We start from the raw sequence: 16,707 nt of genomic DNA on the forward strand, positions 1-16,707 counted from the left end.
ATTACTGCAAGCCTAAGTGCTTCCCTGCGTCCTGTTTTCACTCTATTTCCTACAATCAAAACATACTAATACCTCTCCTTACCAATTTATTATTGGTTCCATAAAGCCACTAGCTGGCTTGGGTAAAAACAGCAGGGCTGCTTTAAACTCACAGAGTATCTTAGTCTGTACAAGTTCTTACAAAGAATTCATTTCTTGGCTCACATCACTCCTAATCCCCATGGCCTCCTAGTAGACAGATCAGATACCCACAGCCATAAAACCCAAGGCCTGAGGCTGGTGGCCTGAGGCAGACAGATTTGTGCCTAAGAACAGAATGCTTTGCCATTGTTGTGCTGACAGCCACACACCCCTCCCATCACCTGCCTACCGCCACTGCTCAGTTTTTCAAACCCCCAGCTGAGCCAACACTGCCATATTCAGACATGTATTAGCTGCTGCGTGGATTAGCTGGGGTGATGAGTGCTCTGACTATGCTATTCTCATTTTGTAAGCCACTGACATTTGATGCCAGCATCATTATCATCCAACATCAAGCTACAGTTAGCCCGCAAATGTTCACTCGCTTACTACAAACCTTTTGGTTTGTTTTACAGGCACCAGCCCGCTGCTCTTTGTTTAATCCCTCCTACAGGCAGGAGTAACATCCAGGCTCAGAGCAGTGAGGGAGAAGCCTACCCTCGCTGAAGGCTGAGCAGAACTTCCAGCCACCTTTGGTGATCCCCGCATTAGCACACTGCAACGACCCAAAACCACTTTCTCTTACATTCAGCGCACTGTGGCTGCAAGAGTGAACGCAGTGAAGTTTTATCCTGTACCTGGCTTATGGGGCCCAGCTGAGCTGCTACTACAGGCTTGTTTCTTGAGGAACAGCCACATTTAATTACTCCTTAGCTGTTTTTCCATCTGCCTCTGGATTTTTTAGGGGAGCTCTGCTGCAGGAATGTGCCTGTCTGCAGAAGCACTCAGGACTGATTCATTATCCTGCCTATCTCAGAAGTAATCAGAATTTGCCAGGTTGGGCTTAAAGGAAACTATGTGTACTAGGAGTGGGCCTCCTGCCCTACTCTAGAGCGAAATTAAAAAGACAAACATATCTTAAATGCTGTAATCAAACAGTAATTATGAGAGAAACAATACAGACTCAGAACAAGTCCACGTTGTCTTTAGCAGGCAGAGGCAAGCAAGCTCTGTCCCCGTTCTGAACCAGTGGGATCACAGCCAAAAAACTCTTCCAAACCACAGGCAGTTGTGCTGGTAATGCACAGAGCTTGAGCTAACACACCTTGTCTCTCAAAAAGAGTCACCAGCCAGAGCACAGCACTGCACTGGCGACAGCTCACAGCTTCCGGTTCAGGGCTGAGTCATGTCTGGTTTTGTTGGGTTAGGGGTTTTTTTGTCTTTTAAAAGGGTAGTGTTAGCCCTGCTCCTGGACACTGCGTTTCTGTTAATTTCTGCGGTTTTATAAACATTATCCAGCTCTAAACAGCCTTCCCGTCACAGCTAATGTGTGAAAGACTGGCCAGCTCAGCAGGGGGCTGAGCAGCTTTGAGAAAGGAGCAGCAAAGCTCCCGAGGCATCAAGCACAGCCCAGCACAGGCTTGCTCCAGACGGGAAGGAAGGGGGCTGGGCGGCAGGGAGCAGTGGCTGCTTTCCAGCGCCCATGGCACGCAGGTCACACCAGCCGGTACCAGCCACCGCCGGAGGAAGAGGCAGGCCGGGCTCCCGGCGGAGCAGGCGGGCGGCGGGATGGGGAGAGCCGGAGCTGGCTGCCGGCTCGGCTGCCGCAGCCGCGGATGCTCCGCTCGGGGAGGCGGCACGGCTGGAGCGCACGCAGCTCTCAGGGACTGAAGCCAAGCCCGTCCTTCCACCGAGCACGAGGCATCCGCTGCCCAGCCAAGGGAAGGGAGCTCAAGGCAGCAGCTCCGCTCGACCCGGCCCTCCTGCTCGGAGGCTGGGGCTGCAGCTCAAATCACTCCGTCCATGTGCTAAAGATGGATCTACACCTCGGACCTGCTTGGAAAGATGGAGGCAATGCCTGCTCCTGTTACACCAGCCCTGGTGCCTCCTGTTTCAGACAAAGAGAGCATCCCATTCATATTTTATACAGGCTGCCAGTGCTTTTAAATCCCTTCAGAACTTCCACTCGCTCTGGAGATCTTGCTGCGTGTCAGTGGTGACCCGACTTCCAAGGAGAGACCTGCTGAGCTGATTTGCACCCTTTTCCCTGTCACCCATGTTACTCATTTCCTCAGCAGGCAGGCTGCTCTGCAGTGTCCCACTAGGTGCAATGCCTCCCAATGTCTAGAAGCTTTGGGTATATGCTCTTGTGAGAAATGGATTTGTAAAGAATTCTTAAAACTTGATGGAAATTTCACACAATCTTGTACATTTGTATATATAAACACTGAGATAAGGTGTGTTGATTTAGGACGGCTATAGAATAGAGATATTGTTGAGAGAGATTGAACTACAAACAAGTTTCAATAAGTTTTAGGATATGGTCTTGTGAAAAGACTAGATATTTTAAAGAATTAGAACTGTGAAAGATGTATTGTAGTAGGACTATGTGGGGAAAAAATATAAGTGATTGATGCTAGAAGTAATAGTAGCTCTCCTGATGATCCTGGCCAATGATTCCCTCACTTTTTTTTCCTTTTCTTTGTATGTAGTTGCTTTCTTCACCTCCATTTTCCCCTGTCAGGTAGTTTTGCAGACAGCTCTTTCCAGCCCTCTAGTAAATACTTCAGGCTGCATTGTTTTGCAAAGATCTGTCCAGCTTTTTCCATTTTGACTTTTCAAGTTTCGTTCCTCACACATGTGAGATGTGAGAGTTGCTTTCTGCTGAGAATAAACAAATGACGAGACATCACTAGCTTCTCAGATTTTTAACGAAGATGGAGAATCTTTGACAATTTTTCTTTCACTGGTTTAGTCAGAAACTTAGATGATGTAGTTCTTAAGCCATAAGACATCCTCCAGTTTCACTGGAGAGGTTATTGGGGGGGAAAAAAACATAAACAAAAATGTCGTGATCCTCTCACTGTAGCTACACAGGAAAAAAAAAAAAAAAGAAAAAAGGATACGGAGAGGGGACTTAAGTACCTTACTCTATACAGATGATGCTGTCACCAGAAAGAGCAATGCAAATGAACTCTCCGAGCTGTGATCCTTCAGGGAACAGCCCCCACACTGCCTCGAAAGGGGCCTCCACGGAGGCTCAAAGGTTCTTGCAGGATTTGTTGTGGGAATACCTATTTGAATTCCTGCTGAGCTGGGGCTGCCGGGTGGGAGGAGGGTCAGGCCCTGCTGCGCCAGCTGTGGGAGCCGGTGGCCTGCGGGAGCAGCCGAGGTGGCAGAGCCGAGATCTGTCTGCTCCAGGAATATGCTGAATGTGTGGAGTGATGGCTTCTGGAGTGACAAACCAGGTACTGCTTTAGGAAAGACTGTGCCCAGTGGGAATGTACTTTTTCCAGATATTTTTCACACTGACCATCTTTTGTTTCACCAGCATTTTAGAGATTACCAGGATTACATCTTGGCTGACTGAATGTAAGGGATTACAATGTTAGAAATTAATTGTCTAGGGTTAAATTTTTATTGTAACTTGCTGACGGTTTAGCATGAGTGGGTCCTGCTCAAAACTTGGCGTCAAGGAACTTTGAACTTTGTCAGCATGGAGAGCTAAGCAGGGGAGTAAACAGAGAAAGACTGGGTATCTTCAGATAAGAGTTGAGATCCTGAAGGGCCTCAGGATGGAGGATAAGAACAATTAATGGCCTGCCCACGTGGACATGGAGAAAGAATTCCATGAGGCGTTACAAGACTCCAGACCATAAACCACCATTGGGCACAGGAAGATGAGGTGCACAGACTGTGGGGATATAAAGGCCCAGGGATTTCTTTGTTTGGGATCCCTCTCCAGAGGCACCACCTCAAGCTGAAAGAAACTGACTCTGGCTCGGAACCTAAGGTCCAAACTCTTTCTTAACATTGCAAATCTTTGGAGGTGACACAATTCACAGCTGAGTACCTGGACAAAGTCTTTGCACCATGCGGATGGCAGGAAATCTGGCATACAAATGTGTTTGAGGTTCTTGTTGGGGGGGCTGATATGGAGTGCTCAGCTCTGAAAGCAGAAGATCCTAGAAGCTTAAGGGACACCAGTGTGGGAGCTGGGGGTTATGTGATGAGTTGGGAGAGTTTTACCAGACAGCACAAGCTGTAGAGCGTGTCAGGCTCTTCTACCATTGCATCTGGAGGACTGGGACAGGGAGAAGGAGGAAGATAACTTGAATTACTTTGTGTGATGTGTTGAGCCTTGACTGAGGCTGCCTTCTGACATCTGAGAGCATGGTGTGATTCTGGGCTTGTAGCTGATTGTGGTAAAGACCTAGAAATATAGTTTCACCATAATCCACTGACAGCTGTAAATGCCTGTTATGAAGCAGACACAGTCATCATCTGTTTTGGTCACCGTATTCTAGAGGGCCTGTTCTGCGGTGCTGATTCAGTTGAACTCCAAGGCTATGCTTTTATATTGTGGTAAAATAAACAAAAGAAAGGAGACATCTTTCTTGACTGTACAGAATCCAACATAAGGATCTCCAGTTTGAAGTGAGTGCTACATGAAGTTTTGAAGGGACTTTTAAATATTCATCATGGGAAAACCACCCTGGAGAATCATGTGTTACATCATGAAACCAGAGGCATAATAGTGCAGACATCAGCCAGGCTATTAATGAAAAAGTCAGATCTGTGTGATGCCAAGGGTGATGGTGTGGAAATATAACCAGGTAGTGCATGCACTTTGTTGAGCAATGGTATGTACTGCTGCAAGGAGGGAATACTTACAGACAACTTCTTAGATGAGTATTGTGGTATTCCCAAGGTAACCGTGCTCAGTAATGTGATCCATAATAATAAAGGATATAGTATAGTCCAGGTCAGATCAATGATGGTCTCTGATGTAAAGGATGCTTCAGCAGCCAGAACAAAAGGGAACACAGCCCACCCAGGTGGGGGATGACCAGCCTGTGTACAGGCTTCAGGTACGAACAATTGCCTGAATGCACAGCTTCAGGAGAGAGCTGACATTTCTGAGCAAACTGAAGCCAACTACGAAATTGCAAATGAATTTGGGGCTACTTCTACAAAGAAGAGTCAGATGAAGTGACAAGAGATGACCGAGTCTTGTCCCAAAAGTAGATCTTGTTCTGCTATGGAAATGTTACTTCCTCCTGCTTTACTGTATGACGCTACATCTCTGCTGTTTCCCAGCCTCTCCGGCAAGAACCTCAGCTGCAAGCCTCGCCGATCCTCCAGCTCCGGCTGCCTATCCCACCCTTTCTCCAGTTCCTTCCCCTCCCCGTCCCGCCGCGCCCCGGGGGCGGGAGGCGGCAGCTGCCGCCTCTGCGGCGCTCCGGCAGCCCGGGCCAGCCGCCCCTCCTTCCCCCGGGCTGCTCCGGAGCCGCCGGCACGTAGCTGCTCGGCCGGGAGAGCGACCGAGACACGCTGGGGCGGCCTAAGTGGTTGCAGATGTGCAGCTGCGTCGGGCTGGGGTCACAGCGGCAAGGTTTGGGGAGGGGTTTCACCGAGCAGGGCAGCGGCAGCTTCAGGACAGAATCAGTTAGGTTGGAAAAGGCTTCTGAGATCATCGAGTCCAACAGGACCTTGTCAACTAGACCATGGCACTAAGCGCCACGTCCAGTCTTCCTCCAGCACCTCCAGGGACGGTGACTACACCACCTCCCTGGGCAGCCCATTACAGTGCCTAATCACCTCTTCTGTGAGGAAATTAATGTTCAGCCTAAACTCCCAACAGCACAGCTTAAGGCTATGTTCTCCCTTGCCCAGTCACTCGTTCCCTGGGAGCAGAGCCCGACCCCCACATGGCTGCACCCTCCTGTAGGAAAATTGGAGTGATAAGGTCTCCCCTGAGCCTCCCCTTCGCCAGAATTAACACCCATAAGCTGCCTCAGCTGTTTCTCATAAAACTTGTGCTCCAGACTCTTCACCAGCTCTGGTCTCATCTCTGGACACACTCCAGCCACCTTAATAGTGCTCTCGAATTGAGGGGCCCAGAACAGGGCACAGTGCTCAAGGTGTGCCCAGTACAGGGGGACGATCACTTCCCTGGTCCTGCTGGCCACACTATTCCTTTATAGAGGCCAGAATGCCACCGGCCTTCTCGGCCACCTGGGCACTCACTGCTGACTCGTGTTCAGACAGCGGCTGCCTGCGGGGTGTGAGACATCCCCCCCGCCCCCAGCACGCGGGTTCCTGGCTCCGACTGCGAGACCTAGGGCTGGGCGGCCGGGCCCGAACAGGAAATGCCACAGGCCTTGCTAATGGAGTGCTGAGGCCTCCTGTCACCCCCGCGGGGCGCAGCCCCCGGGATCCCCGTCCCTGAGGGAAGTGGCGCCTGACGGCGGGGAGCGCCCGGACCGGAGCGGCCAACGCTCCCTCACAACGCTCCCTCACCCCTCTCCCTTCCCCCGCCAGGGCTCCCCGCGGGCTGCAGCACGGCCAGGTCTGAACCTGTTCCCGCCGGAGCCCGTGGCCGGGAGCCCAGACGCACCGCGGGGCCTTGGCTGCGATTTGAAATCGGGGCGGCCCCGCCTCGCCCCCGCCCCCGCCTCCCTCAGCCTCTCACGGCCGAGGGGAAGGGCCCGGCTGCCATGGCAACCCCACCGCCTTCAGGGGCGGAGCCCAGGGGCGGGACAGGCGGGCGTTGTAGCCAATCGCAGCGGCGAGTGGCGCCTGCAACGCTGGGCAGCAGCCAATAGCAGGCGCCGCCGCTCCCTGGTGGGCGCGGTCTCCGGGGAAGGCCCGCCCCCGGCGGCCGCGGGTCCCTTTGTGGGCTTTGACAATAAGATGGCGGGCGGGGGAAGGCGGGGCCGGCTGGCCCCGCCCGTCCCTCAGGCTCGGAGCGGACGGTGAGGCGGGAGCCGAGCGGGAGTTCCTGCGCGGGCGTGCGCCGGCGACAGCAGTGGCAAGGCGGTGAGTACGGTGGGCTGGGTCGGGGTGGGCTGGGTCGGATCCGCGGGAAGCCGGTGCCGGCGGAACCCGTGGAAGGGACGGGATCGATTCAAAATGGCGGCGAGAGCGCGAGGCGATGAGTAACCGCCGGGAGCGCTGAGGGGGCCGGGGCGGGCGGGACAGGGGGCCCGTTCTGCACTTCTCCTCCTCTCGGTCCCTTCCGCAGCCCCGCTCCCTCTTCCTCCGCGCCTCTCCCGGGCACTCCGCTGCCCTCCCACTGGCGGGGAGCTCCCCCTCGCTCCCCGCCCCGGTCCCGCCTCTCCCCCCGGCTCTGCGGGCTCCCCCCGCTCAGCGCTCCCGGCCCCTACCTGCGTTTCCACGAGCTCCTGTCCCATCTGCTCAGCCTGCCCTTCCCCGTGTGCTGGAACCCCTTCCCAAATCTCTCGGGTGCCAAAGAGGTGCCTGCCAGGCCCCTACGCCCCGGGGGTGGGCAGACCCCAGTGCTTTATAGGGGCCTTTGTTCCAGTCTGAATAGCGATGCTTCTGGCCTTACCGTCCCTCTGCTGTGTCTGCATTCCACCTTATACCTCGACAGCACCGTATGGAAACACGTGCATGGCTAAAGAGGAGGAGTAGCTCTTTTTCCGTCTTTTTCTCCACTGTTACACAGAGCTTTGGTTTCTTCCCACGGTTCTTAGAAAAGCCAGTGTTGGAGTGGAGAGGATTAGAGTGGTAGAGGGGAGATACGGCCCCTTCTTGCCTTCCCGTGCTAACCATCATCACTGTACTTACGGCTGTACAAAAAGCAGCACTGTGCTTCACTGAGCCTCCAGCACTGGCCTAGGTACGTCTTGTCTGCTTTCTCTTAAAGATAAGCTCTGCTGAAATTCCCTATCTTCTCTGTTACCCCAGTTAGTGGGAAGCAGCTTTTTGTTTTTTCCTAAAGTACTTAACTGTCTCTTTGGCAGCATATCACTATATGAGTCTGAATTGTGTGTGAACTTGGAATGTCTTAAGTTGATGCTCTAATAAGAATTGAATCAAATTTCAAGCACCTTTTTTGTAAAGAAGACTTTGTTTATCCTAAAAGCAAAACTTGTAATTAATTACATAATGCTATGCTATTATTTATTAAAAAAAGTGAAACAACAAAACCCACAAAACTCCTTTTCCCTTAGTGCACTATGGTGCAGCTAGCTGTTGTCTCCTTGACAACATTTTTTCTGCATAGCTGTTTCAAACAGCAGCTTAGTTGAATACACAAAGTTTGGGCTCATGACACTGAGGTAGCAGAAGAAGAAAGGAGATGATGCAGCTCGTCCAGATGCTGTCTCTTGGATAGAGAAAGGTGCTGCTTGAAATTATCAGGGGATTTTGAACACCTTGACTCTGAAGCAGCAGCAGCAGTCTTCCTCTGAAGTACCAAAATGTTTTTACACAATGGCTAATGCCTTTCTGAGTATGTTAGTAGGTAAATCAGTAGGAAAAGATACTTAGTTTTTAATTAAGTTTCAAATTTAGAAGTCTCTTGAGATGAGTGCTTATTGGTGATAATGTAGGGGAGTCTGTGGGAGGTCATTTGTTTGCACAGTTTTAATTGCATCTGATAATAGCTATGAAGTTAATATGCTTTTACTGAGAACTTGGTTGCTGAGGTACACATCTATGCCAGTTTATAGAACCCAGATAAATGACTGCTGTGATGGACATATTCTTCAAATTTATACTAACAGAGGTCCATGTGGTTTGGGTATTGACCTAGGGAAGAACCTGGAATCACATGCAGAAGGTTTTACACATTATTATATTGCATGGGAAAACCTTCCTTCTGTAGTACATTAATAGATTACAGACTGGACTGGTCTGCCAGCATCCCCTGTCATTTAGTTTGTGGATGTGATAATTGCTCTTTTACCAACAGCAGCGTCCACTCCTGTATTGTGCCTTATTTTGGGAGACAAACAGCCACAGCCTCTCCCTCTAAAATTGTCAGTTATACCAAACAGCCTCAGAAAATATTTCAGCTTGTTTTTCTCATGACTGCACCATCTTTACCTGTAGTTCTTGGCAGGGAGGTGGGGGGTGTTTGATGTTGGATGTTTTTTTATGCCCTTGTCACCTACCCTCCAATAAAGTAGAAATTTTGGGATTCAAATAGTTACCAGACACAGGCTCTCAAAGAGATCACTTTTCATTTATAGAATGTGTTCAAAGTGTACCTGGGGAGCAAAAACTTCTGAACTTTTATAGTGTCATAAAGTGTTTGCCAGAAATAAGAAATAGTTTATTGACTTGATATGGTGTCTGACTGAAGTTGTAGTTCAGATGCCTTAAGACACTGTTTATAAAGTTGCTGCGAGCTCAGTCCATAAAGAAAGAGACTATGAGTTGTTTGAAATACAGTTTCCATGACATAACATAATTTAGTTTGAATATCTGGGATCAAGTCAAAAGTTTTTGGCTTGAGAATGTTAAAGGTGTTTTTTTTTCTCCATTGTGGTATTTTAACAAGTATGCAGCTTCTTGAGGAAAGACATATTTTCTGCACTCTCACCCCCAAGTCCTTTGTCATCCATCTTCTTCCCCCTCCATTTGAGAGAAGCAATTTTGAAAAATTGTTTATTACTGCACAAAACAGAAAATAAGAACAGATCTCCATGTGCATCCTCTTTATTTGTTTCTTTTCCAGGTATGCACTTCAGCTGCAGACACAGAACTGTCTTGTACTGCACAGACATGTCTAGAAAAGTATCTGAATTGTTTCCATAGTTTATTATAAAAGTTTTTGTAGCCTGTTGGAACAGCATTCTTTTTCATCACCGTAGCTAAGGGAATTGTTGCATGTGATGTGAAGTTGTATTTGAGATCTCAAATCTTATTATGCTTTAAATGGGTTTTAAAAGCTCAGCCTTTATTGTTAAAGCAGTTTAATTACTGTCATTACTTTTGTTATTGTCATCTTGCTAAGTAAATCTTAGTCATAAAGTTTCTATGCTGTAAAGGAAAATGCTCTCATGTTTTGCTATGTTACAGTTTTGTGTTTGTGCCACCTCATTTCCTCTAGATGCTACAGATATACATGGGTTTGTACAGCAAAGGTGAAAACTATGGTTTTGTAATTAAAGTAAGGAAGACTTGCTTTTATTACCTTTTGTTTGTGTACACTTTAATGCTCATATTAAAAATTTTTGTTTTCTTTTTAAATGACAAAGCTGTAGGCATAAGGGAGGGGCTGGTCCAAAGGTCAGGGCAATAGCTGAGGACTTGGAATTAAACTGGCATTTTCCTCCTGCTGCAGATTTTGTGGGTACTGTTGGCCAAATCCCATCTGTGCTCTAACTGTGCACTGGGTTTAATAGTACTATTCGTGTTTCTGGGAATGATGCTCACATCATACAGGATAGAGATACTGAAGCAAAACTGTCTTGTTCTGCATCTCCTGTCCCTGCCTGACATCCTGCTTCCCTGTGCTTGCCAGGTGGTGCTGTCACTTTTACTGCATGGACTCTTGCTCAGTAGCATGGGAGAAGAGGAAGGACTGCATCAAACACAATTCCTGGTACATCACTTTTTGCTTCTTAAATGAAACCGTAACCTGGTACTCTGTGCAGGCAGGAGAACAGGATGGCAAAGAACTGGCTTTATGATGTAAGATACTAATTGAAAGCAAGTTTTAGAAAAAAAATCAGTGAATGCTATGAAAGGTTTACCTTTAAGAATCAATTAATGTTTTTCCTCTGCTTCTAGGTGCCCAAGTGTGTGTGATGTATTGATGTTTTCAGGTTTTCTCCTGTGTTCTGTTCTGTTGGTGTGCCTTAGAAGGCATATAGATACCAAATTATAGATGTATGAAACCAGGTTAACATTCAATTAAAGTTTTAATTACTCTTCACAAGAATGTAAGCTGAAATAAAAGAAGCTTCAAACTCTGCAAGTGTTTAATGTTTGATGATGTGATCGTGCATGATTTGTAAACAGTCCCAAAAGATGTTTCTAGAGGTTATTTCACATGGGGGGGTAAGGGTGTGTTCAGAAATTACTGTACATACAAGTGTAGGAATAATTAAATAGGATATCCTCTGATAGGAAGTTTGCAGGAATGTCTGAAAATCTGGAAAAGGAACTATTGAGCAACACCAATACCAAGTATTTAATATGAGTAATGCAAATATGTTAGGTGTCAGGATAAAATTTTAGAAGAAAAGTCCAAAGTGTTTAATACATAGTTAATAAATGGATAGCTTTTAAGATGAAAAATTACTACAAGACGAAGTTTATTCTATATTGTAGTCTCTGCACATTATGAGTTCTAAAGAGTTTTGTACCTTCAGCGGAAAGAAATCTTTTAAGAGTTGGCAAATCCCAACAAAGGTTATTTCATGGATATATATACAGCAATGTAACAAATGTTGTACAGAGTCAGACCAAGTGTTTATCTAGCTACTGTGCTATCCCCAGGTTTTCACAGCAGATAAGCATGTAATGTATTTTGAAAGGAACAGTGTTGTTGCCCTTTGGTGGATTTTTAGTGTCTCTGAAAAAGCTGAGAGAGAATTCCTTGAAAATATGTGGAATGTACCGTAGCAACCAGAAAAGCAAGTCAGAGTTTAGGGCTTATCAAGGAAAATGGGTAGTTATATAGAAAGACACTGCAATAGTATTTTGGTTTTATCAGCTTTTAGTTGAAAGACTGTTTCATTTGGAAAAAAGCCCCCAAATAGTGGGCAAACAGGAATTCTAAGGACAGAAGACATAGAAGGAAAATAAGAAAGAAGCATAAATTTAAAGGTCAGATATCAGCTTTCATTTGCAGCCCAATTTTTATAAGACTTAAAGAAGTGATATATACTGCATTAAAAAAAGTTACTTTGTATTCCAAGGGACCAGCTGCAATATTTGCATGGGGCACTGTTGTCAAAATTAGTGCAATTCAGAAGAAGAGCTGGTGCGTGAGAGCTACCCCTTGTAGAATTCAGCAAATGATTTTGGGTGTGAATACTGAAAAGCCTGCATGCACCCTGTGTATTTTTAGCTGATGAACCTAAGCTACAAATACAGGAATTTTCCTGTCTTACAGTCAACTGGGAAAGGAGTACAGAAGCCCATACAGAGGATGACTGTGATTATCCTTACTGGACTTGCCCAGTTCTTGTTGGAATTACTTGGTTCACTTACTCACCTAAGGAAGGGAACCAGAAGAACTGCTTTGGGCACCTCTGCTGAGTGTCTCAAGTTACATGGAACAAATCTAGATACTACTCTCTTTGTAATAAGCTAATCTTTTCACATGTGCTGCCCATGGGGTTTTTTTTGGGTTTTTTTTTTCATGTTACTCTGTTAGGCATATTAATGTTCTGGAAGGGTCAGATCTTTCAAAGATGGTGTGCCAGGTTGTATTTTTATTTCCAAAATCAGAGGTTAAGCATGCCAGTAGAAACTCGGGAGGAGCGAGGAGAAACTGCCTCTCCAGTAGGGGAAATACAGCCGGTGAGATGTTTGCTTCTGTGCGAGGCAGTGGCTCCTGACTTCCATCAAGTGCAGAGCTTAATGGGAGCCAAGAGCTGGGAGCCCCTGCCTCTCTCCGATGCCATGCCTTGTGGACCTGCTCACCCCTGGTTCCCGAATGTCGCCTTTGGGACCTGGTCCACATGTTCCTGACCCCTGTTGTACCACACTGGCCATTCTAGAACATGGTATGACAATTCTGATGTTTCTATCTTTAAAGAATTTGCTTTTTAATAAAAGATTAAAGTTCGCTGTTCTCTTTTTTAGTGCTTTTTTTTTCCTCCTCCCTCTTGAACTGTTTATGTTGTCCATTATTTTTTTTTATACGTTTGTTTTTTTTAACAGGACACAATGTTTGTGCGAGGATTAAAGAGAAAATGTTTTGATGGTGAAGAAGATATTGAAGGGACTCTGGCTGGTATTAAAGCTATTCCTTCCTATAATCTCCAGCGGCAATCACTTTTAGATATGTCCTTGGTTAAACTTCAGCTGTGTCACATGCTGGTCGAACCCAACCTTTGTCGTTCGGTACTTATAGCCAACACGGTACGGCAGATCCAAGAGGAAATGACTCAAGACGGGACTTGGCAGATGATAAATGCACAGAGTACAGGGCAGGCATCCCTGGATCGTCTCGTTTCAACAGATATCCTCTGTCGTTCATCTAGGGATCAAGCTGAGGGAAAGCATGTTCCAGCCTACGGTACTTTCAATAAAGACTTTGAGAGTGATCAGGCACAAGAAAGTTCAGAAACTATGTCAACAGCCTCTGCAGTGCAAGCACCAAGAAACCTGCAGAGCAACATGTGGGAAATGGAGAATCCACAAGAAAATAAAGGAAACTTTCAAAAATCTTTAGATCAAATATTTGAGACACTGGAGAACAAAAGTCCTAATTCTGTTGAAGATCTGTTTTCAGAAGTTGACAATTCTTATTATGATCTTGATACTATGTTAACTGGCATGATGAGCAACACAAAAATGGGACACTGTGATAGCCTTGAAACATTTTCTTCTTCAACAAATACAGCTTCTAACTCTAATTGTAAATCTGATCTTAATGACCTTGATCATATTGTGGAAATCCTTGTTGAATCCTGAACCTCCTTGTGTGGAGGTAAAGATCTGTTAATGGGAGAAAAGACTTGAGAAAGCAATTTCCACAGTTTGTTCTATCAAATCTGCACGAGTATTTTATAGATATCTATATACTATATAGATACATACATTAAGAAGCACTTCATATTGCAAAATAGTGTTAACTCTTAAAGTTAACCTGCAACTTGTAGTGTAATAATCTGATTTATTGTCCACTGAACTGTAAGTACATATGGCAAATGTTTCTATGTTGGGGGTCCAAGGCTCTTGAAATTGGGTTCCTTTTACCAATTTGTTTTAGCCTTTGATGGAGGATATCCTCAGGGAGAGGGATTCTCTTATCTTCTTATACTTCTCCCATAAAAATGGTAATAAACAGAGAGAGAAGTTGGATAACTGGTTTCCTGTTATCCTCCTGTTTCCACTTTGTTACACCACAAAACTCCTACCATACCTGCTGCTTCTGTTTTAAGTCGCTACATGGCTCTTAAAGAGCAGTATGCAACAGTTCTTGTTATCCTTGCTAGCTTCTTCTGGGTTTTGCTACAATTTTTACTTCAAAAATAGTTTTAAAGTGCTTATTGGTGTTTAGATTTTTCCAGGTATTTTCCTAAAATATATTTTTTACTACAGATGTTATGTCAGCTGCTAACTTAGTAACTTTTGATCATATCAGCAGTTGATGTATTTTTTGCAAGATTTTCAAAAAGGGATGTTTTTTACCATGAGCTACCCAATGTAGTTCAGTAAAGTGTATGTAAATGTAAATATACAATTTTATACTTTGCATTAAAATGTAAGAGCTGTTTTCATGATTCTGTTTTATAGAGTAGTGCTTTACTAAATTGAGAATTGTACATTTATGCTTTTCATACCCCACATACTTGAGTATCATTATAGGACGAGTTTTGATCTAGCTAGACACAACTACATTTAATTCATTTCAGACCATACTTTTTGTTAACTACAAACCTAAATGATGCAGGTTTTTATTTATGTGTATTTATATGTAAATGTCATCAAGTGAATTGTTTATCATTGAAGTCTACCATCAAATATTTGTTTATATGGGATAACTATCTTGCACTAATTACTACAAAAAGTGTTATTAGTGGCCTTTAAGTCTTACTGGTTGGTATGTCATGATGTCTTGTCGTAATTAATATGCTCCACTCTTACCAAGGGTTTCCTCTTGGCTTTTTTTAATAACAAAAAATGTAATACAACATGGATGGTGGTGTTTTCTTCCAGCATATTCAGTTTAGAGTGTATATAACTAAGCTTATTCCTCGGAGATTTTTTTGGGGGAAAGGGATAATTTGAGTATAGCCTATGATTTTATTATAAAATAACAAATGTTTACCATCAGAAGCTGCTACTGGGGAAAAGCCCCAAGCTAGCAGAGCGCAGGGAAGGGGAAAAATACGGATTGGTTTCTAGAATGTGTTGGCCATGGCTGTGCCAGGGGAAGACATCTGTCAGTAACGTGGTTGTTTTCTGTAGATCTGAGCCAAGCAAGGTGCTGAACAAGAAAAGAGAACCTTGCTGTGTGGACAGGCTCTGCCTTCCCATAAGTGACCTTAACTACGATGCAGATTCTCAGACCTGGAATGGGGATTGGAGGTGGGGGTGCCAAAGGGGTGTTAAGAACATTTGAGTATCACTTCAAGAATAAGGAGACCACTGAGCTTACGTGCTCTAGAATCATCTGCTTTGAGGAAAGGTATCATTTAGCTAAATTTTGCAGACTCGACAGCTGAAAGTGTATTGGCTCCATGTTCTAAAACCACGCACTTGGTGTGAGTCTTCAGTGAACTAGAAGATGTTTTCTTGTATTGAATTTGGCATAAGGTAACTTGTAGTTGCTGTAGTTAAACTTTGATTAATAACTTCATGCTACAGGACAAAATAGCATATAGGCACTTGCAAGTTCAGTCTGTAGGATACAGCTGGAACACAGAGAAGCCCATGCTACGTGTCTTAATTGAGAGATCACTCATAGGTATTGCAGCAATAAATGCTGATTCAGGAGGATCCAAATATAGATAAAAACTGTTGTATCTCACAGTGAAATAAAGCTGGCTTATCTGGTAGTGTTTGTTGTAATATCAGAAATTCTTTCAAAAATTATAAATCTGCAGGTGATTTTTCTGGATGCTTTTCTGTGTGTGAACCATGGAACTGGAGAGCAAATGCCTTAGGGTAAAACAGAGCCAGGCAGTTTCAGTTTTATAAAGGGAGCATCAGCATTGATTGGAATAACTAAAATATCTTCTGTTCCTCTGAGAAACTTTGCCAAAACTGCTCTGAACTGTGTTGAAAACCCACAGGTTTGAGTAACTGTGCATGTTCCCCTCTGCCCCACACCCTCCATTTTCATTAAATGAGCAATTTCATTTTAAGATATCTTAAAAATGCTCTTCCCCACCTCCTTAGTGTGCATCAGTCTACATGTTACAGATAGGAATCAGTATAACTTGTTCATAACTGTTAAACTGTGTATGTCAAATGCACATGTGTGTATTTATAACTCTATACTACTGTAAAAAGCATCTAGCTCAGTGCATTCCTTTACTGAGGAAGCTGTGCCTAATTAAAACAATTTATAGAGTCTACTTGGCTTAACAGAAAAGCTGTTAGGTAAGTAGGCATTTGTGGAGTTAAGCATTTAAACAGATCTATATATCCTGTTTTATGACATTCTTAAAACTTATGCCAAATCTTATGTGCTCTTACAAGCCTGGTATCTTGGCTCAGCAGGTATAAGAAATGGTATTGCTGAAACTTGCACAGTCACCATCCAGAACTGTTGGGTGCCTACAACTGGTCTGAATTTGCAGAGACCAGTCTGTAAAATCAGCTTCTCTCCTTATTGCTTTAATAACGTGTCTCAGTCTAACTCAGCTTCTCATGTTTCGCTTCTCCTGGTTAAAAAAAAAAAAAAAAAAAAAAGAAACTTTATTTTCTCACTGCTATTCTCATTTCTTTAGTGAGCTGTTACTACAACTGGTGAGAGATGATACTTGCTGCTGGGGATTTTGGGGATTTTATTAATTTCTACATGTAAATGGGAAATTTAAAAAAAATAAACTTCTTAAATTAGGAAAGGCTTCTGACAGATGT

General features: G+C 44.9%; 1 protein-coding gene and 1 pseudogene across 3 annotated transcripts; both read left to right on the forward strand.

Moving 5' to 3' along the window:
• Window positions 1-517: 517 nt before the first annotated feature.
• Window positions 518-15,677, forward strand: CDCA4 (cell division cycle associated 4). 3 transcript variants are annotated; one of them, XM_068192226.1, is made up of 4 exons: window positions 6,791-7,002; window positions 7,680-7,825; window positions 10,460-10,540; window positions 12,832-15,677. In XM_068192226.1, exons 3-4 carry the CDS (start codon window positions 10,502-10,504, stop codon window positions 13,585-13,587), a joined length of 795 nt encoding a protein of 264 aa, XP_068048327.1. In that variant the 5' UTR covers window positions 6,791-7,002; window positions 7,680-7,825; window positions 10,460-10,501; the 3' UTR covers window positions 13,588-15,677. The 3 variants fall into 3 exon arrangements, with proteins under 3 accessions (XP_068048325.1, XP_068048327.1, XP_068048326.1); XM_068192224.1 differs by lacking the exons at window positions 6,791-7,002; window positions 7,680-7,825 and adding an exon at window positions 518-542; XM_068192225.1 differs by lacking the exon at window positions 7,680-7,825 and having other exon boundaries at window positions 6,792-7,002.
• On the forward strand, window positions 4,004-5,585 carry LOC137476505 (SHC SH2 domain-binding protein 1 pseudogene; annotated as a pseudogene).
• Window positions 15,678-16,707: the final 1,030 nt, after the last annotated feature.

This window comes from Anomalospiza imberbis, chromosome 6 (assembly GCF_031753505.1).
Source record: "Anomalospiza imberbis isolate Cuckoo-Finch-1a 21T00152 chromosome 6, ASM3175350v1, whole genome shotgun sequence".
NCBI classification, from domain to species: Eukaryota; Metazoa; Chordata; class Aves; order Passeriformes; family Viduidae; genus Anomalospiza; species Anomalospiza imberbis.

What these genes read in the sequence shown, in the direction of transcription:
- CDCA4 (XM_068192224.1), top strand. Translation starts at nt 10,502, where the DNA reads ATGGGAGAAGAGGAAGGACTGCATCAAACACAATTCCTG. An exon ending in TGCATCAAACACAATTCCTG is followed by an intron (nt 10,541 to 12,831) that starts GTACATCACTTT and finishes TTTTTTTAACAG; the next exon opens with GACACAATGTTTGTGCGAGG.